General features: G+C 44.3%; 1 protein-coding gene across 2 annotated transcripts in view; it reads right to left on the bottom strand.

The window, feature by feature from the left end:
* The window catches only part of HYDIN (HYDIN axonemal central pair apparatus protein), a 2,122,366-nt gene that overhangs the window by 859,182 nt on the left and 1,236,481 nt on the right, over positions 1 to 26,703 (bottom strand). For both annotated transcript variants that reach the window (XM_069217473.1, XM_069217472.1), the window contains one exon: positions 7,706 to 7,874. In XM_069217473.1, the coding sequence (XP_069073574.1) occupies positions 7,706 to 7,874 (169 nt within the window). The remainder of the gene's footprint in view (positions 1 to 7,705; positions 7,875 to 26,703) is intronic.

Below are 26,703 nucleotides of genomic sequence, written 5' to 3'. Positions count from 1 at the left end.
TTCCGGTATTGCGGAAGGTTTATGCCACCAATATGCAATATACTTACTTTGGATTCAACGCCAGGCACTCCAACCACCACATACATTCAACCATACCTAGACATAGCAGTGAATCCTAATACATGCCCCAATCTAATATAGGGCACAGCAACTCTGCATTCTGGACTTAGGCTTGACCACTCATGGCCTCCATCGCCTATCCTCAGATAGGACTCCTGGGATACCTCTCCAGGGTATGTAAATTTGCAGCTCCAATATTTAATTCATCTCTATACTATCTATTTCTTTCCTTTTTTGTGCTATCTACGTTCCTTATTGTTCTCTGCTGTGCCAATCTACTTTTTCCTTTCGCTCCTCTCTATCCCTTGCCTTTTCCCCCTTCCCCACTCCCTCACTCCTCCGCTAACCCATCCCTTCAAAATTTTCATTCCCCCCTCATCCCTATCCCCGCCTCACCAGCTAACACCAGCTGGCACTCTCCCGGTTACATAGACGCGAGGACCCACCTCCCGCTAAAATGCACAAGATAAAAGTACTCTTCCTCAATGTCAAGGGTCTAAACCACCAAACCAAATGCCAAAGAAATACTATACTACACCCACAAACACAAGGGAGCCGCATACTCTTACAAGAAACCAAAGTAGCCCTGAAAGAGGCAATTCTCCTAAAAAATAAGCAGTTGGGGACCTATCATTTGCTTCAACCATCAACAAAACAACCGACTGATTACCCTTACCTCAAAAAATATCTGGCCTCCATATCTTGACCCCAGAAGTGGGTCCTGAAAGAAGATGCCTCTTCACCAAATTACAGAAGGACAACACTGAAATTACAGTTATGAACCAACAAACCAACTGGGATGCCCTAAAATGCACCATCCAGTGGCATATGATTAAACTTATGTCAAAGAAAAACATGCTAGACTACAAAACCCTCAACTAACTAATACTAAATATAAAAGCACTAGAGAAAGACCACAAACGCTCCAAAGACAAAAACAATTGCACAATCTGAATAAAACTCAGATGAATACAACAAAAAACTGACTAACAAAGCACACCTAGTAGTACAAAAATATAAAGGCATCAGCTTTTGCGGCCGTAATAAACCTGGCAAGATATGCGTGTCGTATTTCAAACAGACCTGTCAGAAAACGAGTGTAACCTCTATAACCAATGAACAGGGCATTTGACAAATGAGAAAGACATTCTAAACACCTTCAAAAATTTCTACCATACTCTCAATTCCAAAAGCAATAGCACACCCTATAAAACATGCCTGAATTACATTACCAAAATTTACAGCACAAAAGTAGATGAATAACCAAAACAATCACTAGAACAACCAATTTCTCATGGGGATATCATAGATTCTATTAAAAAAATGAAAACCAGGAAGGCTACGGGGCTCAGACAGATTCCTGGCCTCATTCTACCAAACCTGGGGCACTTCCCAAATTGCTCCCCTAGAAGATTTATTTGCCCACTTCTCCTCCACTGGCTCCATAGAGGGCTCTGCCACAGAGGCAACCATAATAGTTATTCCCGAAAAAGAGAAATACCTATCCAACCCCAAAAACTATTGCCCCATATCCCTCAAACACAGATTGCAAAATATACCCAAACATTTTAGCTCTTAGAAAGGAGCCCATCCATTAAAGCATAATACATCCTTCACGATATGGATTTATCAAAGGGAGATTCAATTCAGTGCAGATAACATCAGACTCTTCAGCCACAGCATTGAAATAGCCTAGCATCTACAACAGCCACCAACCTGCCTGCACGATAGCATTAGATGCACAGAAGGCCTTGGATAACGTATGGTGGGCCTTCTTTAAAGCCACACTTACCTCCTTAAATTTTGGCCCTGCCTTATCCAGGATGATCCATGCTCTATACAAACAGCCTAAAGCCAGAATAAACATCAATGGAAAGTTGACTAACTCCTTTCACCTCTAACAAGGGACCCTACGAGGATGCCCTCTCCCCCCCTGCTGGTTCCTACTAACTGAGAATCCTCTCATTCCAGGTGTCCCCTTCTCTGCAGGCCCACAGAAATTAGCCGTCTATAGGGATGACAAACTCCTATTTATCACCCAGATGATCTCAGCCCAACCTCACATTATATCCACCATTAACAGGTACTCTAAAATGTCAAGCTACTGCCTTGACAATGAAAAGACTGAGATCCTCTGTCTCAACGTGCACTGTAACAGTTCACACACCAGCGCTTATGGACACCCATGGGCCCTGGTTAAGATAAATTACCTGGGTATCTGGTTCACCCACAGCCTTAAAGACTCTATTGATCGAAATAAGAAAGCAATAAAGATATCCTAGACAATTGGTCAACCACGTTCATTACTTGGTGGGAAAGAAAAGAATCCATCAACATTATCATTACCCCCCTTATTAACTTTCTAATCAGGATGTCTCCCATGTACCTCTCAGACACCTTCTTTACAAAAATTGACATGTTGCTTACCAAATTACCCTGGAATTGTAAGAACAAAAAACCTGAATTGCTCTAAAGAAACTGAGACTTCCAGGCTTCAATACTTTCATTAACAAACCTTCAATGAGCAGCTCCATACTTTGCTCCCAAAATATCTCTGTCAGACTTAGAATGCATGTGTTTCTGGCAGCCACCAACCCTCCCTTTCCTCCATATTTAGGCCTGGAATGAAAGACTGCTTGATCAACCAAATTGTGTGAGCCTTTAGCAACAAGATATCATATAAAAAAAATGCAGACTGTTAATTCAGTTGCACCCATTCTTTTAGTTACCTTATGTAGTGTTTTCTAGGGCCATCCAAGCCTTTAGTGTTGCCAAAAGGATGCCCCAAAGGGAGGGCTCTGAGCTATGTGGCTGCTGGTAGCCATTTCCCCACTGATCCTATGATCAAGTTCACAGTCCCACTTTTTACCAGGAGTGCTGCATTTGTCCATCTTCATTACCTTGAGAGAAAACTCAATCCACTACCTGCCCATGAGGTAGAGCAATGAAGGAAGAACATCTCCCACAGGGAGAGCTTTATAAAGACAGATCGGAAAACACAGGAAGAAATCTCTGCAGTCCTTCACATGATAAAAGGCATTAGTGTGTACCTGGTAGTAAGAGGGGCTACAGACAGCTCTTGTTTCAAAGATATTTTGATTACGTTTCAGATAATTAACCACAACATGATTTGGGGCAGCAATGGCCCCTCCACAGCTTACAGGTGTGTTCCCTGGGCCAGGACTGCATTTTGATCTTGTATCCTGACTTTTGTGTTGGCCTTGGCATCATGCTAATCTATCATGTGTGCGGAGGCCTAGGCCAATCCCTGACAATATGAGGTCCAGGACGTGTCTTGTTACCTGAAGGGGCATGCCAAGCATAATTGTATAGTGGACAGAGGAGTAAAGTCCCAATCTTCGGTATATCTTGTAAAGTGGTGACGGCACCTGTAGGAAAGTGCCACTGTTGACATGGTTACCCCCCCCACACACTTTGTGCCTAGTGTTGATGCTAACTTTGATTGAAAGTGTGCTGGGATCCTGCTAACCAGGCCCCAGCATCAGTGTTCTTTCCCTAAAAGTGTACCTTTGTTTCCACAATTGGCACAGCCCTGGCACACAGTTAAGTCCCTTGTAAAAGGTACCCATGGAACCAAGGGCCCCATGGCCATGAAAGGTTCCCAAGGGCTAAGGCATGTACTATGCCACCCTGGGGAACCCTCACCAAGCAAATGTACACTGCCTATGTAGCGCCTGTTTGTGCCGGTGGGGAGAAAAAGACAAAGTCGACATGGCACTCGTCTCAGAGTGAAAGCCTACAAACCACTGCCTGTGGGATAGGTAAGTCACCCCTCTAGCAGGCCTTGCAGGCCTTACAGCCCTTAGGCAGAGTGCACTATACCACAGCTGAGGTATTGTACTTACCTGCAAAACGAACTAACATTTCTTCCACCCAGGAACTGTTTCTGAAAATTGCACTGTGTCCGTTTTAAAACAGATTATTGCCAATAATTCAAGAACTGTTTAACTTTCAATTTCAAACAAAGTACTGTTGATACATGTGTGAAATACGAATCTATCAAAGTACTTACCTGAAACTTGAATCTTGTGGTCCTAAAAATAAATTGAGAAAATGTATTTTTGCTATATAAAAACCATTGGTTTGGAGTTAAGTCATTGAGTGTGTACTTCTTCCATTGTCTGCGGGTGTACAACAAATGATTTGCACTACCCTCTAATAAGCCTAACTCTTCAACCACACTACCACAAAAGAGAGCATTAGTATTATCGACTTTAGCCTCTGTTAAGCCTCTGGGGAACCCATGGACTCTGTGCACACTCTATCTCATTTTGAAATAGTATATACAGAGCCAGCCTCCTACAACACCATACTGTATTTTGAGATTGACAGTTTGATAAGACCTTTTTCCTGAGTCAGTGAGAGTGTTGCCTATTGGTCCTCTTGTATACATTTCCACTGTTTTGTGAATACGTAGAACCTTGTGCTGATATTTTCTGTGTATGTCACAAAAGAATGGAATATGCATGTGACTCTGTATGTGTAAGAACAGGAGTACTAAAACTAGTGGGACCCTTCCAAGATGCCCCTGGTTTGCCATGGCACAAAATGGAGGATAAGGACATCTTCTCCAGAGGGCAGATGCATATTTACTGTATCTTTTGGCCAGAGGGAGAAAATTCAGACATTTCATGAACACCTTTGTTATGAAGGGGCTGCAGATTTGTCCTTCCTGAGCACTGCCGTTTGACATATGGCAATGGTGAGGGGTACGACTGCAGTTTCTACTGTGTAAGGCAGGAAGTTTCTGGGTTAGGTCTGCTATTTTGCCTTTCACCAGTTAATGCTACAGAGAAGCTGATGACAGTCAGGTGAAGAAAACGTACACTTCGTTGTGCTCATGTTGTAGGTTCTCCAGTTTGGAGACCGCCCCAGTGCTACCGGCTGCGAAAAGCATCACTTTACATAATGGCTGGGTCTGGAAACTAGTCTAAGAAGGTCAACTGCAAGATAACCTACCCAACACTGGTTCTGAGGTTAAGGGCAGCGGATCCACATCTCCTATATAGAAAAGGTGCATACATGTGCAATCCAAACCATCCCACTTAGTTCCATTTCCAAGCTCTTCCCAACCAAGGAAGGTGGTGCTACACAGACTACTCTTCCGTGTATGTATGGTTGGTGTCTGCCTGACAGTCAGTCTCCCTAACGTGAGAGGACATCACCTGAAATCTGCATTTTCTTCTTGAAGAACTGAGGGTCTACCTAGTTCTGAGAAGCCTGCCTGCCTGCCGGGAGAGGGAAGGAATCCGGCTGGCCCCCAGGAGTAAAGACTGTGCAGGAGAAGAACCCCAGGGTTTTCCTGGCCTGAGAAACATTCAGATGAAGCAGACTGCCTGAAAAATCAAAGCCAGGAGCAACCCCTTGTGCAGAGGGTTTTCCAGTCTCTCTCCATGACTCAAACCTAGGACCACAAAAGACAACAGACATCTGTATCTCGGCTGGAGGCGGGCTGAATCTACAGTGACATGTGTATCGGCTCAGGTCAGGGCGTCAACTGCCTGCTGTATGCATTTACCATCGGTGGGCCGCATCTGCCTTGTTATGTGTATAGATCCAGGTCAGGCCTGCTGCTACCCGAATGTGTGCATCGTTGCAGGTTGAATTGTAACTGTCTTACTGTGTGTCAGCCCAAAAATTGGCTATTAATGCCTTGGGTGCCCAAGCAGCAGCACCTAAGACAGCTGAGTTGCACTTGACACGAGCTGTGGACGACCTCCCTTGCAGCCACTGCGGGTACAGCACATGATTACAGCACACCTCCCAAGCACTGAGCTGGATATTAAAGTTATAGGCCCTCATTTCAACCTCGGCGGTCTTTTTCACAGACCGCCGAGGTTCCGCCGGGCCAAAGACCGCCAGTGTTGGCGGTCTTCCGCCAACCATATTATGAATGCTGGCGACCCTCCACCCATTTTTGGATGGAGAGCCGCCAGCAGCCATACTGGCGATCGGCGGTGTAGTGGAGGCTGCTCCTCCGTCACCACCACATCATCAGAACACTGCCCACCAAAATACAGCTCAGTATTCGGCGTGGCGGTGTTCTGGTGACGGGGTGCTGGCGGCAGAGCAGCCCCGTGGATCCCGTTCACTGCCGGAGGATCACTCACACAGGTAAGGTGATCGTCTGTCAGGGGAGTGGGGTGGTGGGGGATGTTGTGTGGTGTGTGTGTGTGTGCATGGGGGTGTGCGTGTGAGTGTGTAGAGGGGGTGTGTGAGTGCGTGTATGTATGCGGGAAGTGTAATGTGTGTAGGTGATATGTTACATATATGCATGTGTGCATGTATGTGTGTGAGTGGTGTGAGCGTGCGTGGAAGGGGTGTGGGGGGTATGTTTAGGGGGTCTATGGGGATCAGAGGGCAGGGGTGGGGAGGGGGTCCTACTACCTTTGGGTGGTGGTAGGGGGGTCATGGGTGTTGGGGGTGGACTCAGGAGAGGGGGAGACCCCAATCAGTGCCAGGGAACGAATTCACTGGCACTGATAGTGCCTACCGCCGTGGATTTCGTGGCGGTTCAAAACCCCACGAAATCCATGGCAGTATGCGAGGTCCTGATACCACCGGCGGACTAGTGACGGCCGCCAGGCTGGAGAATGTCTCCAGTCTGGCAGTTGTTACCGCCGTGGCGGATGGTGCGGTACATTGGCATATGCCAAACCAACAATGTCATAAGGAGGCGGTAATAACCGCTGGCCTGTTTGCGGTCTTACCGCCCTTATTGCACCGTCCACCAGGGTTGTAATGAGGGCCATAGTGTATTCAATTTGATTGTGAAATTCTGAGCTTGTTCTCCCTCAGTGTTTCTATGAGAAACTTGTGACGTCTATCACTGCTCACCATGACTACCCTGAGAATCAAGCATGAGTAGGTTTTCACTTGGCCCAGTTTGCAAGCCTTGATAGGATGAACCCCAGTACAAATTCAGTGACAAATAACCTCATCTATCAGGCTGGGAACCAGCACTACCCGTCTGCCTTGTAGCCCAACCCGAATGGGGTTTGACAAAGTGCAATTCAGACAAATCCTTCGGAAACAATGTAGACTGCACACAAAATCCAAATTATGACTAGGTTTTCACTACAAAGATATCAGTAACAGTGGTATGGGTTCTGTCATGTGAGTGGGTTAAAGCTGGGAAGAGGCCATGTATTTAAATGTAGAGAAAAGAGATCAAGGTATAGCTTTATGGGTACTCACCAATATTTGTTGTGCACATTAAACACTTATATGCAATTATATTTGGACATCTTGTTTACCTTGGATGTGGAAGAATGAAAGCCTTCAAACTGAAAACTACTTTTGAGATGAACAGAAAAATAACCTTTTTGTAAATTAATGTTTTCCTAAACCTTTTACATTCTAGAAATTCTATAGGCAATTTCCAAACATGAAGGATTAAGGAATGCAAACATACATGAGGAAAACTATGAAAATCCTAGATTTCCTTGGCATACAGCTGTGGATTCTCGTGAATGGCACACATATGCCTAAACAAGTGGGGCTTTTTTGACTTTGTTGTGAAATGTTTCTAAAAGAGAAAGGAGTCAGAGCAAAAGAACGTACATGGAGCTACTGGGAAAGCACCATAATTGAAACGTCTTCACTATAAAAAGCATTTCCTCACCACTTTCATGATTTAAGTTGTCGATCTGCCTGGCCTTTGCTTGTTCTTCCTGTATCTTTTTCTGTTCTTCACAGTACTCCAGAAGCTCTGGGGGCAACTTCTCACCCGGTTGACGGGGTGGCAACAGCAAAATATTGTGAGCATCATATCCTTTGATCATTTGCAGAATCTAAGAAAAATGCGACAAAGATATTGATTATAGGTTTGGTGACAAAGTGTGAAAGAAAACCTGAGCCTACAATGAATTTAGTGTAGTGAAGATGCCTCTAGTTGGGAATAGAATGTTTGCATAACATCTGAAAAATAAGGTGACAAAGATGAAAGCTGTCACCAGGAAAAACTTCAAACTGCCGACAGACATAGTAAAACCCAAGCCATAACCATACAAATGCAAATAAAAAGGAAAACTTGTTTTGTGAACCTTTGTGCAGTAGTAGCATAGGCTGTTGCGCTAATGTCCTTTATTGCCCTCTAGAATATCAGGTCTATTTAAGCCTCACTGAGGAAGGCTGATCCATAACCTGTGGAGTACAGCATGATACTGGATGTGTCAAAGTTCTGCCCTGAAGGTCATAAGGCACATGATTTCATTCTGATCAAATGTGTTTGCAGGATGCATAACAGGTTGTTCTTTGTCATGTGTGTGGGTCTGTGCGATCAAGGTAAGGAGGTGGTATACTATTATTTTTAAGTAAAAAGTAAAAGAAACGCATACCCTTCCCTCTACACAATTCCCAGGGCAAGATATTTTTGTATCTAGAATTAAACACTAATATACTTTACATGTTTCACTTATCACTCTCCTTTGCATGTACATGTCCTCCTTGAGTGCTTCGAGGAAACGTATTTACCAGCCAAATTTGTTTTCCTAGCTTTAATGTGTTAGGAGATTCTAATGTTTGAGGTGAGTCTATATTTGACTTTCTAACCCTCTCAATTATAACTTCCATAAACTTAGGTCTTGCTCAACAGGTGACCATCCACACCCAAAAGCCTGGAAACCAGTTAGTCATTCTTATTTCTTCACTTGATTTTGTTAGGTTCCATAATGCTGTAAATACTCGCTGGTCTGACCATTTCCTAGTTTCATTCACCATAGCTTTGAAACCTTCACCGATAGAAACAAATACCAGTTCAGTCAATAACACTCTGGCTTATAAGACCTTGGAGAAATTGTAAAATGGCTGCATTAACCACACATCCAGACTTCTCACAAAGCATTTTCTCACTACGGAACAAGTTAAACCCATCTGGAATGACTGGGCAGTTTTATCAACACATTACTATTGCGGCTCAAATCATTTTGGGGCAAATTAAAACCCTGAACCCCAATTACATCACTACCAAGTGGTTTATACCAGATCTATAAACTGAAGAGAGATTTGGAAAGATACTGGAGAAAATCTCATGATGCAGGAGACAGTACAAGACACACACTCCAAATATGTAACTATACATTTCTTATCGGACAAGCTAAACAGGAGTTTTATTTGGGAAAAAATTCTGTCTGTCAGTAACTCCTCCTAAGAAAATGTTCTCACTAGTAATTTACTCTCACAGCGCAAGATCTAGTTGAGAACTTAACTGACCTTTTCACAGCAAAAATTCAAAATATCAGAGACTAATTTGACAGTGCAGTTGCGTACTTTCTCTATATTTGCTAAATCCTTGGACATTCTTGATCCCATTGCTGTACATCACTGCATCATTCTATTAAACAAATGTTGACCTTATGGGTCACCAATAGATCCACTATCAACATTAGACTGGAAGAAAATTAGTGGTAAACTCTATTATAACATGGCATCAATTGTGTACAAAATAGATTTTAATAGTTTTTTTCAAGTAACATCCCTTGTAACATTGTCTGATTTGGAAACACCCCCAGTGGTAGCATATTTACGAGTATTCTTTTGCATAATTTATCAGTCCTGGTAGAAATCCAGGGGGATGGAGGGGGAGGGGAGTTTGGGTACAGGGGTCACAGTAAACAGGTGGCTCCCATCGACCCCCAGGCTCACAGGTTAAAACAAGCCCACAGATGCTCTTTTGGCCATGCATCTAATTCACCATACATCATCCACCCACCCCCATATCATCTAAAAAGTTTTTGGAACATCCTAGTTCCCTGTAAACCATCTTTTACACAGCCATGCACAGATCCATACCCCTATCGCCAGTCCTTTATGATCAAGGTAACACACTGCCCCCACCTCTGAGCACTGCCCCACCTAGCCACAACATATCCCCATGTGTATTAACAATTTCTTAAAGCTGTTTATGACTGTATATTACCATATCCTCAACAGTACCAGGGAGGCTCTGACCAATGGTGATGTATATAGCATCTTTTAACCTTTTTGCAATCAAACTCTGTGATCATAGGTGGTGTTCATGGCATCATTTTATCTTTTTGTAATCAATCGCCAGTATCCCTGGATTTTGAGGCACTCACACATGATGGGAAGGAATGTGCTCTTTCGTGCACAGCTGACAGCAATATTAAGTGCTTCTGCCTAACTGGCCATCTCCCATGAACAATTGAAACACTCAATAATACCCCCATCAATAACAAAACATAATTGGAACTGCTCAGACCTCAAATATTTCAGAATGATATCCATTCTACTGTTTACTTCAAAGCCAACTGAAAAAGTAGTCATCAGGCAACTACAAAATCAAATTGAAAATAATGACTGTTTACAGATTTCTCAAGCTGGTTTTAGAACTCAGAGGCCCCAAGCTAGTGACCACTTCTGTTATGGAGGACTTAAGAATCATGGTTGATGAAGAAGCCAAGGGGACTTGTTAGAAACCGGGTCTCTAGTTGGCAGAGGTATGCACCCTGTCCAAGTGTGGCCCGCAGTTCTAGTCAGTGTAAAGTCAATGACACATCATAAATTAGCTGTGTTCACCATCTTGTAGCTTGGCACACAGCAGGCAGGCCTAACTTAGGAGGCAATGTGAAAAGGACTTGTGCTACACATAAAATAATCATAAGAGGTACATCACAGAAAGAGACTTCACACGGGTTAATAGAAAAATAAAGCTTGTTTATCTAGATATTTTCAGGTTCAATATGATAGGCTTTGAAGAGTGAAGGTAGTACGATAAATGAGCAGGAAAAGAGTAATGGGTCAAAAGATGGTGCCAGGGACTCTTCAGCACAAGTGTCCAATGTCTGTATTCGTGCTCCTACCAGGAGCAGGATGCGGCTATGCAAGGTCAGAGCCACCAATGTTTGAAGTTAGTGAAGTGCGAGTGGGGGGTCTGTGCAGGGGCCGCTTGAGTGAAGCTAAAGACAAGAGCGGCGAAGCAGGGTAGAGCAGCGCAAGTGAGGTTGCTGCAATGAGAGTGGCGAGGAAGGAGCCACTCTGGTGAAGTTAGTGCAGTGCAAATGATGAAGCAGGGCAGAGAGCTCTCAGGTGAAAAGTCAATTCAGTGAGAGTGGCACAGCAGGACAGAAGCTGCTTGGGTGAGGTTGATGCAATGAGAACAGCAAAGTACAGGACAGGCCGTTCAGGAGAAGTTGATGCGATGAGAGATCCTCTCATCTGCTGAAGACAGCTATGTCATCCAGACAGGCAGCAGAGAAGGCCTCACAGTAATGAAAAACAACTTTGGGGAGTTTTTCATTACCAGGACATGAGCACTGTGGAGTACATGTCCTGTCATTAAGTTACATGGCACCCTGCCCTATGGGCTTACCTTAGGGGTGACTTAAATGTAAGAAAAGGGAAGATTAAGGCTTTGTGGACGTTTTAAATGCCAGGTCAGGGTAGTAGTTTGACTGCACACACAGGCTCTGCATTGGCAGGCCTGAGACATGTTTACAGAGCTACTTAAGTGGATGGTTTAATTCACATACCCTGGGTACAGGGTGCACCACTCGAAAAAGGACTTACACGTAAATATAATTATGCCAATTGTGGGCAAGTCAATGTTATCAAGCTTTTAGGGGAGGAGCACATGCACTTAAGCACTGATCAGCAGTGGTAAAGTGCTCAGAGTCTTTAGGCCAACAAAATGATACAGCAATGAAACAGGAGGTAAAGTCAAAAAGTCTGGGGGTAGACCACTCTGAGGATTCCAGGTCTAACAGTACTCTAATTTTATTTGACCTTATTGATGCCTTGAGGACAATCCATTATACTATCCTACTGAAACAGCTTGCCTCCTTCTCAAAATAGAGTTCAGCTCTTCCCTGGATATTTTCCTTTCTCCCATGGCAGTGACAATCTATCCATCTGGATTCCTACAGATCTAAAGCTAAACCCCTTATTTGGGGTGTACTACAAGGAGTTATAGTCTCCCTCTCTCTGTTCAATCACTACCTAGCACCACTAGCACCCATACTGCAAAAAGGCAGTGTTAAAACTTATTTTCATAGGGGGGGCCCTCAGATCTCACATGCTACCAGAAAATCCCAGTGAACATAGGAGGCATCGAAGCAAAGAGAGATATAGCCCAGAGGTTGTGCAGCGGGACTCTCCCACTCTTTTGAGACAAGAAAATTGGTACCGAACAATGCAAACTTGTAGAAAGAAGGTATACACAGGCAGAGGCTGTCAGAGAAAGTTTGAGAAGATATAGGGAACTTGGGGTTCAGGTGGTCTACACTAGGGTAAACAGGTGCTTAGAGGGGTGTAACGCCCAGTCGGGAGAAGCATGAGACACATGGGTGGTGATGGCTGGGCCACAGCGGGTAAGAACATGCATTTTCATTGGAGTGGGGGTGCGGGAAACATCGGAAATGCCTACTCAAGAAATATATTAACAGAAATTACTTGTGCTGCATGCTGCAGGGGAAGATGGGTGAATCAGTGTTGCTCAGAATGGTACTGTGTAGTTGTTGTGTCACTGCTTTACTGTATTATCTCTTGTTTCAACAATAAAAAAAGTTTTTAAAAAACTTATTTTCATGCTAAACATACACAATTTATGTGCCACTTCTCTTCACTTAGTAAATATTCTTCTGATATATCTATTTCATTAACAATAACCCAATTGTGGATGCAAGCATTTTTTAATTGATCTAAAAAACATAGATGTTTCATATTTATAATGAGGCGATAAATGGGACCAACTCTATGGCCCACTTGTCTTGGCCAACCTAACTCTCCCCACTCCTCCCCCAAGTCAGATCAGAATTCATCCTAGATTTCAGAACTAGCATTAGATTCACAGATTTTATAAGTAGTGAAATTCATTTTTTCAACTAAGAAATTAAAATTCCATCTTTCCATTCTTGTGTTGTTCGCGTAAGTCACTGTACCCGTGCTTTAATTTCATCATGGCTTTGGTAACTCTGCCAAACTGCAACACCCCAAACAAATCTTAAAGGATCGCAGGACTTTAAATATACCATAATGAGGCTCAGCTTCAATTTTAGAAAATTTGAGCATGCTTTTGCTTTTCTTGAGTCCCTTCACTGGCTGCCAGTCACAAAAATGATCCAGTGCAAAGGTGTCTGCCATATGCACAGAGCATATCATGGTTTCCACTGCATTTTCTGCCCAAATATTTTAAGATACACAGTCCTACTCCTGAACTAGGATCTACCAGCTCTTTTCCTTGTGCAATTCCTAGATACAATCTACGGAAGTAGAAGGGCAGAGCTCGTCTTTGGAACTCCTTACAACATACTATATGGAAACAACACAAAGAACACAAGATTCCTAAATTCTGTAAAGCCCTTAAAATCTAGCTCGTCAGTCAGTTCGGTGCTCCTTGAAGTTTAACTGTAGCTGTGCTTGCTAATATCAAGGGCTTATAAACTCTACTATAATTGACTACATGACGCATGAGCAAAAATAAAGAAAAAATTAAGTTGTGGCTATATATGCTAGAAGTTACAGAAGTGCATGAAGGGATGCAACACCTATTGTACAGTTGAAGATGCAAACCAAATTGCACTCCTTTGAACTCGTATGTTAAACTCCCTTAACAGTATTTTGACACTAACAATAAAAACGCACATTTGTTACATATACGCCTATCTGTTTCTACTCATACCCACTGAAGGTTAATGCTACACGCCTCTTGTGAGTTCCACTTGTGTTACTGTACTGATGCTAAACATGCCAAAGCTCCTGCAGCCAAGTTAGTGGTTATGTCTATGCCATTGTTTACTAAGCTGGAAACTGTGCGAAGCTAAGAATGATGATAGTGCTCATACTGCTAAGTTAGTACCTGTATTTTGTATTTCTGCAATTGCTGCCTGCATGCCAAAGTATGTCCCAATATTCACGACTGGTATTCTTACCTCTAAAATGGGTGCTTAGAGATTTAGGGCCTGATTCCAACTTTGGAGGTGGTGTTAATCCGTCCCAAAAGTGACGGTAAAGTGACGGATATACCACCAGCCGTATTACGAGTTCCATAGGATATAATGGACTCGTAATACGGCTGGTGGTATATCCGTCACTTTACCGTCACTTTTGGGACGGATTAACGCCTCCTCCAAAGTTGTAATCAGGCCCTTAGTCTGTTAAGCCACACTTCTATAGCAACACCCTCATTCGTTTCTTAAGGATGATACCCTCACTGCTAACCTAACTGTGCTCTGCATTTCCTGACACTGACAGGCTCTTAGAAGTCGACTGTGAGCCACGGCAACACGTGGTTCAAATTATCTAACGATGGAAGAAACACAATGTGGCACACATAAACTATACCCTTGAGCCTCTCCAATACCCTTAACTTTGGAGCAGCTGATTGCTGACATTTCAGTCCATAAAATGGCTTAATAAATACTACCTCATTGCATCGTAATAAGTACACAAATAGGGTCATATGTCGTTTATTCCAGATAGTAAAATGAACGATAAGATTCCCCCAAAAGAGAAAAATCTGTACAAACTAATTCAACAGTCACAAATGGCAACTTGACATCAGTCCCTATGACAACGGGGAACTCATGCTGCAGTCTAGAGACAGTATCACTTACATCTTCATTGCCATTAGAAATAAATGGTCTGGTGCTTTTTCAGAACATTATCTGCCCTGCACCCACAATGCCGTACCAGACCACCCCATGGCTTAAAGGCTGCGCCTGAACGCTCCTCCACAGAGAATTGTGAGCGTGCTCTCTTCCCCAGTAAACACCTTCCCCAAAGCTATATCCTCACTCATCAGAGTTATTACTTTATTCACCCTCTTACAATCCTATAATACCCACTGAAGACACTTCTACTGCACCTGTTTTGCCCATAAGTGTCCAACACCAAAATACGACACTCCCCCATACAGTCACATGGACTGACTCCCCTCTGATACCATATAAACGTAGATCTTGAGCCTAACATCAGGAAACGCAATCTACTCCATTCCCCAAGGAAGCCTAATTCCCCCCCTCAAAAACGAACCTAGCTATAAACCCTCACCCTGACCCAAATGAATGATTGACGGGAGGAATCCATGGGTCCTTTTCATGCCCAAGGCTGGGGCTACTCTAAAGAGTCAATCCTGCGAAGGGAGAAGCAGTCTAGGCCAGCAATGTAAACTACCTTTTGGTAATTAAATCATGGGATGTCGCAGGAGTGAGGTAAAATGGGGAACACCGCCTGGTTAAATATAATTAATTTCGCCCAGTTAATCTGCTTACAAAAAAACTTGGCTAACGGATGGCTTCTACATCGATGCTTTTATACCTACTGATACTATCCCTTCAGAGTGTGGTACAGCAAAGGGTGGTTTGGTGATGCTTATTTCCACATTAGCCCCCACTGCCATCAAGAAATCCTTTACTAGCTCACCATACTAGTAATTGGTTTACTTAGTTATAGATCATAAATGTAATGTCATCTTGATCAATTTTTGTCTTGAACAACACGCGTAGTACACTTGTGGCACAGCTTAGGAAGGATTTGGAAAACTTTCAGAAGTATCTTTGCGTAGACAATATCGTCATTTGGGTTGGGAATTTAAAACATGCGTAAATGCCGTCACTCAAGCCGTGTAATTTATGGGCATCAGGGCTACCAGGGGAGAGAGACACTACTTTTCCACATGATCTTCAAGGTGAATCACTTAATGAAGTCATGTACAGTTTTAATATGAAACTGTTGTAACATAATAAGGAGGGTTTTAGCACTTTTCAACCTACCTTTCATGGAAATGGGCGTTATTCCATAATTGATCACATAATTATTACTGTGAAATGTAGCACGTCGGGTCAGATCCTGAGGATAGAAACAACTAACCTCGGTGATCATTCTATTCTCAAACTCACTCTTAACATTATCTGTAATCAGGTGAAGGCTTTCACAACATTGATCCCTATTGAAACCAAGAGCAGAAATGGAGTTAGTCTGAAGTAGGCAAGTATTTGTGTGGTAAGGTTTCTGGACACCTAAGTCAAGGGAAACCAAGAAGCTTTTAAAACTTGCATTTAATGGAGTGTGGATTACAAAACTCTTGACAACCTTCCAAAACATCACCATATCCATTTCAGACAGTCTAAGAGCACCTTATAAGGAACCATATAGTACGGGTAAAGCCTATGGGTGGTTTGAAAAATATTGCATAAGAGCAAACCAGAACTTAAGAAAAGCCCTACATAAAATCCACTAGGGACAAGGATGAGATTAGGGAATTAAGAAGGGCTTATAAGGCAATGGTAATAGTCAGAAAAAACTACAGGAAGAGGCATGGGAAAACCTAGAACATGGTGCTGAAACAGGGGATTCTATTTTGTTCTGAAAGATGGTTAACACTCCTTTTTTCAAGGATAATCTTCAGCCAACCACAGAGATGATGGTGGCTCCAGGAGCCTGGATTAGTCATTTTGGAGAGATGTTTAACTTGGATAATTTAGAAACTGGCTCAGGTGTATCCAATCCTCGGTTTACTTAACCATTTATACCTCTAAACACGATAAGACTTGAATAAGTTAACCAAGCTCTAGAAAGTTGAGCCTCTGGGAAGGCGTCAGAACCTCGATGGAAGTCCCAGATGATATTTTTAAGTCACACACTTTATTATGGGTGCCTATATTAACCCAAATTTTAATGCCACAGCCGAGGGACATTTCCCCCCAATATGGAGTGAAAATATAATCGTACCGATCTTTGAAACAGGGAAAGGGATGCAAAGTGATACCACCCAATTTCTTTATTAGATTTTTTGGTTAAAACAATAGGAAGGGTGACTCTAGGTAGGCTGAAAACTTGGACAGAGGAAAAACAAATTTTAACGGACTCACAATTTGGTTTTAGAAAAGATATATGTACTGTAGAACAGTGTATTAATTTGAATCTGATAATTAGTAAGCACAGCCTGGCAAGGCAGGGGCACATTCATCTCTGCTTTGTAGATTTGAGTAGCACCTTTGATTTAATAGATCATGCTAAGCTGTGGCAGAGGCCAAATGATATGGGAGCCCCATTGGATATTGTTTGCCATCTCTCTCAGTTATATGATGATCTCTCAGCTAGAATATGCTTTGGAAAAACAGGGGAATGCATGGATCATTTCCGTGTGACAAGTGGAATCAGGCAGGGCTGCATCCTTGGCCTGTTCTCACTGTGCATTATTGGAGAGGACAACCTCCAGAGAGTAAAAGTTGATGCACCTTGAGTCGTTCCTGTGTTACCCCTATTTTACTATATGCAGATGATGCCGTGTTTCTTTCTAGGACAGCTAATGGCCTCCAAATTTTGATAGATAACTTTGTGGCCTTCATGGAAGCTAGAGACCTTAAACTTAATTTAAATAAAGCTTACACCATGGTCTGTGGAGCTGAGAAGGATAAGGGCAGAAGTCACTTTGTAGCAGGACAAAAGCTGGAACAAGTGAGCATCTTTAGCTACCTGGGAATATTATTTTCACAAGATGGCTCTTGGGGACCACATATTAAAACAGCTAACTTTACATTTATTTAAAGCTTCTGAAATGGTGTTTAGATTTGCCAATAAGTCTGATTCTAAACACATTAGAAAAATAGTCAAAATCTATAAAAGCAAGTCTCTCCCAGTAGCATTGTATGGAACACCAGTTTGGAGGATTACCAGCAGTGAACGTATCTGGTTGCAGGAGAAATCATTTTTATGTAGGCTACTGGCTGTGCCACGTTTGACTCTAACTTATATTATACATAAAGAGTTAGATATCATTCATATTGATGACCTAATCCATATTAGTACTATAACCAAATGGCATAGTATCTGAGGCAAGAAGAGTACTAAGGTTTGCAGAGACATCATTAGAGACTGTCTGGAGCTTGACAATTATAGTCAAATCCCCTGGTTACGTTATCAGGCCTCGAAAAATCATAAAAATGTTACTAGACCTGCATGTCGAGTAGATTGAATAATCTACTTGACCTAACTGTAATGTACTTGACCAGGAAATGGGTCTTAAATTGTGTGATCCTAGGCAAATATTGTATTTTACAGACGCCTTTTTTTCATTCTCACATGAGTGCATCTTCAAATATGCGAGTTCAGCATTTCAGTTGTAAAAAAAAAAATCCTCTTTTGTTTGATTAAATACACTAAATGTTTGCTCCATGTATAATAAACTTAGCCCACATAGACGGTACACATGATCCATGCATGACTTGCCTCAGTTTACTAATAGCTTTGCCAGCAGGGCAGGAGTGTTTCTCAGTTTATGTTTAAGCACTCACTTTTAATAAATATATCACTAAAGCATGATGTGGTAGCACACTTATTTACAGACAGTGTATTTCCAAGAACTGTCCAAAAACCTTCCCACTAACTTGCAGCTTTACTGATAAAACTATACAGTGTATTAACAATAATCTGTGAAAATTGGGTTTCAGAAAACATTTATCACGTGCACATCACCAAGTAAAGTGCTCTGACTTTTTTTTCATCCTATTAAAATATTTTTTCATCACACAGAAGTACAAAAAATGGTCTTTCACAGCTACTGAAATATATTTTGAAATGTTTGTAAAGTTGACTTAGTTATATAAATGTTGTATGTTAGGAAAAACTGATACCAAAAGCCTTTCACTACACATGGGTCAGGCAGTGCACCTTACAAAATCCTGGAACTCACCATCACAAGGAAAAGCATTTGCATTGCAAGAAGACAAACTGACTTTTGACCTCTGTCTCTGAACTCAGAGCAAATGTGACACAAATAAGATTTAAAGGCATCTTAATTGCTAATTCAGTTTCTGACTGAACAGAACACCTGTTATTTGTCCACTTGCCATAAATGTCGAGTAGAATCTAAAAATAGCTCAACTTCATAAGATAAAATTCCAATAGGGAGCGGTCCAGTAAATCTTTCGAGCCCTGGTTATATAAACAATTTTAGCAGGATTTTGACAATCAGATAAGTATTTTGTCTCATTTAAACATCCTGGAATATAGCAAAACAGAACTAAGGGTAGAATTTTTGCAGAAATGGGAGGCAGTTAGAGAGTTGGGAGAGAAAACTAAGACAACTGTCGATAGATATTGCAGGGTCCGTGGATCCAAGGAGTACAAACTTACCTGGTAAACATAAATAAAACACAGGACAGATTATTTCTGGTTAGGTTACGATTCCAGGTTTTCCACCACGTGGTTGCTTTCACAAAATCAGAGTCATGGTCTGCAACTTTACGTAAGTGCCCATGTGATGGAAAGTTGTCAATCAACTATTCATTTTATGCTGTTTTGGAACTTGTATAAAGATATCAGACTTCGTGTTTTCCAACCCCTATTTGTCACACAGAGGCTGATCTTTTACCAGGAGGCTTTTCAATGTATATGAAGCCTAGGAAATTCCCAAACCTGTTGTACAGTTTTGACTTATATCAAAACTACCATTAGGAAAGAGGAAGACACTTAGCCACCTAGAAAGGCTGTGCTATGAGAAAGATGAATCTGGGCCCTAGTTTGTATTGTTTCCCCCGCTAAAACCTGTACAGCCAGCTTATAGTTCCCGGATACATGCATGGTGAAATGGGCTAAGGTGGAATTCAAGGTTTTATAAATGACAGTGCACTGTTTTTATTATCTGTTTTAAGCTATATTTAAGAGCTTTTGTGTTAAAACTCTTGTATCAATTTACCAAATGGCCTCTTCGCCTAAGTGTTTTATCATATATGCAGCATTTCTGATGGATACAACTACCTGTGGATTCCTCACCTGATGAATACTCCCATGGCGCCAGCATTTGACGGAAATCTTCTTACTAGTCTCTGCACGTCGACGAGGACGTCACTCTAGCCCACGCGACGCCGTCTGACGTCATACAGGCAATAAGAAGTCCTCGCCGACGTGCCGATGACAGTTCCCTTTTTTCCGTGCATTCGAAACGGTTATCTTCGAGGGAGTTACTGTTACCTTCGTGGTTACAGTGTATTGTCTGCTGCGTAGTCTTCTCTGCGGTAACAATGTCTCAGAGGAAGTCGGGTTTCAAGCCCTGTCGAGAGTGTGGGGGCAAGATGTCAGTTACAGATCCTCACTCCGACTGTCTATGGTGTTTGAGCTCCGACCACGACGTCTCGACTTGCGATTCATGTCAACACATGAATCCGAAGGCCCTCAAAGAGCGCGAGGCCAAGTTATTCATGGCAAAGTCAAAGAAGAAGGAGAAACATCATAAGAAGTCTTCTTCGCCAAGGTCTCACCGGCGTCATCGAGACTCCCGGCGCCGTAGAGACTCACGACGTCACTCCAGCAAGGAGTCTCATTCGAGGTCACCTTCGGCTCGGCGTCGGAGGACTTGGGAGGTCAGCCCCACGGTCACGCCGCATCCATCGACGCCGTTGCCCTCTCCGGCGTCACCGACTTCACCTGGTCAGGCGTCAGTGATTGAGGTGGTGCAGCCTCTTGTGTTTTCTCCGGCGTCGCAGACGTCGAGGCCGGCGTCGGGGTCGCCCTCGATCCAGGCACCCCAGTATCCAGCTTTTCCCACTCCTGGAGCCGATAGTACCGCGTTTCTTAATGCGATGTATACCATCTTTCAGCAGATGGCTCCAGGAGCTGCTCCGGCTGGTCCTTCGGGGCCCTTGGCCTTTTCGTTGGGTGATCCTGCGCCTCTTCGGCCGGCACCCTTTATGCCCTTTCTCCCTTTTGGGAATGTGGGCTCGGCGCCGGTGCCGGCGTCGGTGGCCGCTCCGGTGGCTTCGGATGTTTCGGCCCCGGAGGTTGCCCCTCCGTCGAAGTCAGGATTTTGCCCTGTGACTCCGGTTGGTCCATCGGCTCCAAGACCTCGTCCTCCGGCTCCTGCCTCGGCGCCGAAGCTGCCTGTGGCGCCGGACGCGGCGTCAGATGCTTCTGGAGATCGGCGCCGTTCTTCGACGTCGGCGGAGGCCATGTCGACTCCGCGTATCGAGGAGAGACTTCATTCGAGGAGGCGTGCTCTCCGTCTTTTAGAAGAGCAAGAGTACCAGCGAGTCCTAGAGGAGGGAGAGATTGAGGACTCTGGAGACGGACTGCATGGTCTGGATACAGCCAGTGGGCTGGACACTTCCCCTGAGTGGGACCTTTCATCTCCAGGGGAATATACGGAGGAGGCTGCTTCCTTTCATGCTGTGGTGAGGAAGGCAGCGAGCTTTTTGGACCTGCCTTTGCCGGTGGCAGAGGCAAAGCAGAATTTGCTGACAGAGGTATTGCATCCGGCCTCTGCTGCAGCTGAGCCTCTCTTGCCATTTAATGAGGCTTTGCTGGATCCGGTGTTGGAGGTGTGGAAGAAGCCGGTGTCTTCTTCGGCCGTTCATAGGGCTGTGGCCAGGAGGTATCGAGCTGCACCATCTGACCCTGGCTTTCTCTCTAGACACCCTACGCCGGAGAGCTTGGTGGTGCAAGCCTCCTGTTCCTCAAAGTCAGCGCCTGGTTCCTTCCCGACGGTGCCTGGAGACAGAGACTCCAAGAAACTGGATGCGCAGTCCAAGAAAATATTTTCGTCATGCAGTTTGGCGTTGAAGGCCACCAACGCCACGTGCATTCTGGGGAGGTACATCCATGCGCTGATGGATGATATTTCGTCTTCATTCACGGAGCTTCCCCAGGGTCTTTTGGATGTGGTCGCGGACGCCCAGGCTGCCGCGACCCAGATTATCCAGTCTGGGCTGGACACGACCGACTCGGTGGCCAGGGCGATGGGCACGGCTGTGGTGGCAAGAAGACAGGCCTGGCTCCGAAACTCAGGGTTCTCTGCGGATGTGCAGTCGACCCTGCTGGACCTCCCGTTTGATGGGGACAGACTGTTTGGAGCCAAGGCAGATTCAGCCTTGGAACGATTTAAGGAGAGCAGAGCCACAGCCAAATCGTTAGGACTGCAAGCTCCTTCTTCCTCTGCCTCTTCTAGAATTTTCAGGAGGTTTCGGGGATTTGGGCGTGGCTCTTATTCCTCTTCCTTTCGGGGGAGGTTCCAGCAACCCGCCTCTTCCCTCCCCTATAGGTCATTTAGAGGGAGGGGGAGGGGTGGGGTCCGTACCAGAGGAGCCTCTCAACAGCACTCTGCCTCTTCTTCGTCCTCTGGAGGGGTGCAGCAGGGGAAGCAGCCTTAGGCTTCCACCGTTTCCCACTCACTCCTCTCCTGTAGGGGGAAGATTACAGCGTTTTCTCCACAAGTGGAAGTCTATCACAACGGACACTTGGGTTCTCGGCATTGTGGGAAAAGGCTACGCCCTTCCCTTTCGGGAGTTCCCGCCCCTCATCCCGCCCCGCCCATCTTATTGTTCAGAAGAACACCTCCTGTTGCTAGAACAGGAGGTTCAAGTCCTCCTTTCAAAGGGCGCAGTAGAGTTGGTCCCAGAGCAGGAAAAGGGTCGAGGTTGTTACTCAAGATACTTCCTGATTCCCAAAAAGGATGGTCAGTTGAGACCAATCCTGGATCTGAGGATCTTGAATTGGTTCCTCAAACAGGAAAAGTTCAAGATGCTGACCCTAGCACAGGTGCTTTTGGCGTTCAACAAGGAAGATTGGATGGTGTCTGTCGACTTGCAGGATGCTTACTTTCATATCCCGATACTCAAGTCGCACAGGAAGTATCTCCGGTTTGTGGTAGGGTCGCAGCACTATCAGTTTGCGGTCCTCCCGTTTGGTCTTACTTCAGCACCTCGAGTCTTCACAAAGGTGATGTCAGTGGTTGCGGCGGAGCTCAGAAGGAAGGGGATAGCAGTATTCCCTTACTTGGACGACTGGTTGATCAAAGCCAAGTCCCCGGAGCTTGTGTCGCATCATCTGCAGTCAACAACCCAGTTGTTGTTCGACCTGGGCTTTTCGGTGAACGTGCCCAAATCTCACCTGGAGCCCTCTCAGCGCCTCCTGTTCATAGGGGCAGTACTGGATACAACATTGAGTCGAGCCTTTCCTCCGCCTCAGCGGATTCAAGATATTCAGGAATTGGTTCCAATGTTTCGAAATGGAGCGGTAGTTCCAGTCCTCAAGGTCCTTCGTCTGCTCGGTCTGTTCGCCTCCTGCATTCTGTTGGTCACGCATGCTCGCTGGCACATGAGGGCTCTTCAGTGGTGCCTCCGAAGGCAGTGGTCTCAACACAAGGGAGATTTAGAAGGTACTGTCAAGATCTCCAGAGATGCTGCTGTGGAATTGAAGTGGTGGATTGCGGGCAACAATCTTTCACAGGGGAAGCCGTTCGCGCAGTCGCCACCAGTGGCCACGGTAATAACGGATGCCTCCACCCTAGGATGGGGAGCTCATCTGGGGGATCTGGAGATCAAAGGGCTTTGGTCTCCAGAGGAACAGGTGTTTCATATCAATCTGTTGGAGTTACGGGCTGTACGTTTGGCTCTCAAGGCCTTCCTCCCATCCCTTCGTGGTCAGTCGGTACAGGTCCTGACGGACAATACTACCACGATGTGGTACATAAACAAACAGGGAGGAGTAGGGTCGTACCTTCTCTGCAGAGAAGCTCTTCGGCTATGGTCCTGGGCAAAGGACCATCAGATTTGCTTGGTGGCAAATCATCTGGCCGGGGTCTTGAATGTACGTGCGGACAGTCTCAGTCGCCAATTCTCGGCAGACCACGAGTGGCGTCTCCATCCAGATCAAGTCTGTTTAATCTTCCAGATGTGGGGGTTTCCTCGGATAGATCTGTTTGCCACTCGGGAGAACGCGCATTGCCCGTTATTCTGCAGCCTCCAGTATCCGATGCAGGGAGCGTTGGGGGACGCGTTTCAGATAACCTGGTGCGGCCAGTTGCTTTACGCGTTTCCCCCCATACCCTTGATTCCTCGAGTGTTGAGGAAAATTCGCCAAGACCGGGCCCAAGTCATCTTAATAGCTCCGGATTGGCCAAGGAGGGTATGGTACTCCGACCTTCTCCAACTCTCACTGTGCCCTCCGCTCCGTCTCCCTCTCAGGGCAGACCTCCTCTCGCAGTCGCAGGGGCAGGTTTTACACCCCAACCTCCAGAGTCTGCACCTACATGCTTGGAGATTGAACGGGGCAACCTGAGTTCCTTCTCTCTCCCGCCTGATGTAGTGGATGTTATCTTAGCGGCCAGGCGACACTCCACTAAATCTATCTACGCTAATAGGTGGTCTAAATTTGTTATGTGGTGTGGAGAGAGACAGATTGATCCCTTACATGCTCATCTGTCACATGTTTTGTCTTTTGCACTGTCTCTAGCGCAGAAAGGTTGTGCAGTAGCTACCATTAAGGGTTATTTGTCGGCCTTGTCAGCCTTCATTTGTCTTCCAGACCAACCATCGTTATTTAAATCCCCTATTGTTCTCAGATTCTTGAAAGGTCTTCTGAATCAATATCCTCCAAAACCATTCGTTATGCCTCAATGGGATTTGTCCTTGGTCCTGACTTTCCTTATGGGGTCCCCTTTTGAGCCTATGCATTCTTGCCCCTTAAGGTATTTGGTTATTAAAACAGTATTCCTGGTAGCTATAACATCTGCAAGGAGAGTGAGTGAGTTGCAGGCCTTATCGGTTAAACCCCCTTATATAACGTTTTATGGGGATAAGGTGGTGTTGAGGACCAAGGCTGCTTTCCTTCCGAAGGTTGTTTCACCCTTCCATTTGGCTCAGACAATCACTTTGTCCACGTTTTATCCTCCGCCTCATCCTTCAAAGGAGGAAGAAAGACTACATCGCCTGGACCCAAAAAGGGCGTTGAGCTTCTATATCGACAGAATGAAGGGTATCAGGCTGGAGGATCAGCTGTTTGTCGGATACGTGGGCAAGAGGAGAGGAAAGGCAGTCCACAAGAGAACACTCTCCAGGTGGGTTGTTCTTTGCATTAAAATCTGTTACTCTTTGGCAAAGAAGGATCCGCCTGAGGGCATTAGAGCTCACTCCACCAGAGCTAAGTCGGCCTCTTCGGCCTTGGCCAGGGGTGTTCCTGTGGTTGACATCTGCAAGGCCGCAACTTGGTCGTCCCTTCACACTTTTGTGAAACATTACTGTTTGGACTCTGAGGTCAGAAGGGACGGTCATTTTGCACGGTCAGTGCTGCAGGATTTCTTGGTTTGACCATTTAGGCATCCACCGCCGGGCGTGGTACTGCTTTGGGACTCTATTCATCAGGTGAGGAATCCACAGGTAGTTGTATCCATCAGAAGAACGAGTTACTTACCTTCGGTAACGACTTTTCTGGTGGATACATTAGCTACCTGTGGATTCCTCACGGTCCCACCCGCCTCCCCGTTGCCTTTTTGGTCTCTCCAAGCAATCCTTGAGTGTGCTCCTTTTGGTCTTCAAAGTTGCAATACATTTTGCATGTATGATATTTGTATATATGTGTATATTTATATATAAATCTATATATATATTGGGTATATACATGATTCGTATGTATAAATATATTTATTTGTTTAAAAAAAAAAAAAAAAAGGTTATATTAAATCTACAGCTATTTTATTGCAATGTTGTGTGATTTACAATATTAAGAGATGTTGCTTTGCTCTTTCATTGCATTGGGTTATTATTATTATTCTCATGCACGTAAAAAATGTTGGTACTGTCATCGGCACGTCGGCGAGGACTTCTTATTGCCTGTATGACGTCAGACGGCGTCGCGTGGGCTAGAGTGACGTCCTCGTCGACGTGCAGAGACTAGTAAGAAGATTTCCGTCAAATGCTGGCGCCATGGGAGTATTCATCAGGTGAGGAATCCACAGGTAGCTAATGTATCCACCAGAAAAGTCGTTACCGAAGGTAAGTAACTCGTTCATCTGAAACACTAAAGGAGCTAAACAGCTAATATATATTGTCAATTTGCACTTTGTCGCTTGCACTTTACAATGTTTGTATTTGGAGACCAGTTTGGATTTTACTTTTGTGTGCTGTATGATCTACTTGTTCGTATGCTTTTATGGATTTTTCTGAATAATCTGTATGAAGACTATTGATTAATTGAATGAGACCCAAAGGTTTAACCGCTTATCTCTCTAAAGTCTAATGATGGAGAAGGTAGATACACTCTAAATCTACCTCCCACGTAGCTCAGTCTCTTATCTTCTGACTCCGTGAACCCCTAAATTCTCTCTGGACACACCAACTCCGGCTGTTTTACCATAAATGATTCCAACAAACTACAAAAACTAATAGGTATAACCAAACATCTCCATTGCTTAGATTGATGTTGCTGAATCAGTAGTACGCAGACTTGATGCCCTTCTCGTAAAACAGCTACATAATGAATCTACAATGCATAATCTCACCTAATTCAATCCAGTGCCACATCCTTCAAATGCAATTGTACATTACAAGAATTGACTCAGGAATAAACTCCCAACCCTTTAATTGACTACTCTATCCTGAACATTAGACTCGCACAACACATCCAAAGATGTAAAGCCAAAATGCATTCAATTACATACCTCTCTCAGACCAGACATCCACAATTACAAAACACTCCTACAATGCCTCACCAACCTCATCCCTCAATAACTTCATTCACATAAAAACGGACTCAGTTATAACACAGCACATCTCTCTCAGACCCAGAAAATGCTAAGTATTGCACAAGTGCAGACCTACAGCAGCCTAGGTTACCAACGTCTCAGTAATTCTACTCAACAAAAAGGGCAGGATTTAGGCATTCTCATCCTGA

The sequence above is a fragment of the Pleurodeles waltl genome, chromosome 12, assembly GCF_031143425.1.
Source record: "Pleurodeles waltl isolate 20211129_DDA chromosome 12, aPleWal1.hap1.20221129, whole genome shotgun sequence".
Lineage (NCBI taxonomy): Eukaryota > Metazoa > Chordata > Amphibia > Caudata > Salamandridae > Pleurodeles > Pleurodeles waltl.
Note: the sequence above shows the minus strand (reverse complement) of the source record. Positions and strands in the feature narration are given on the sequence as shown.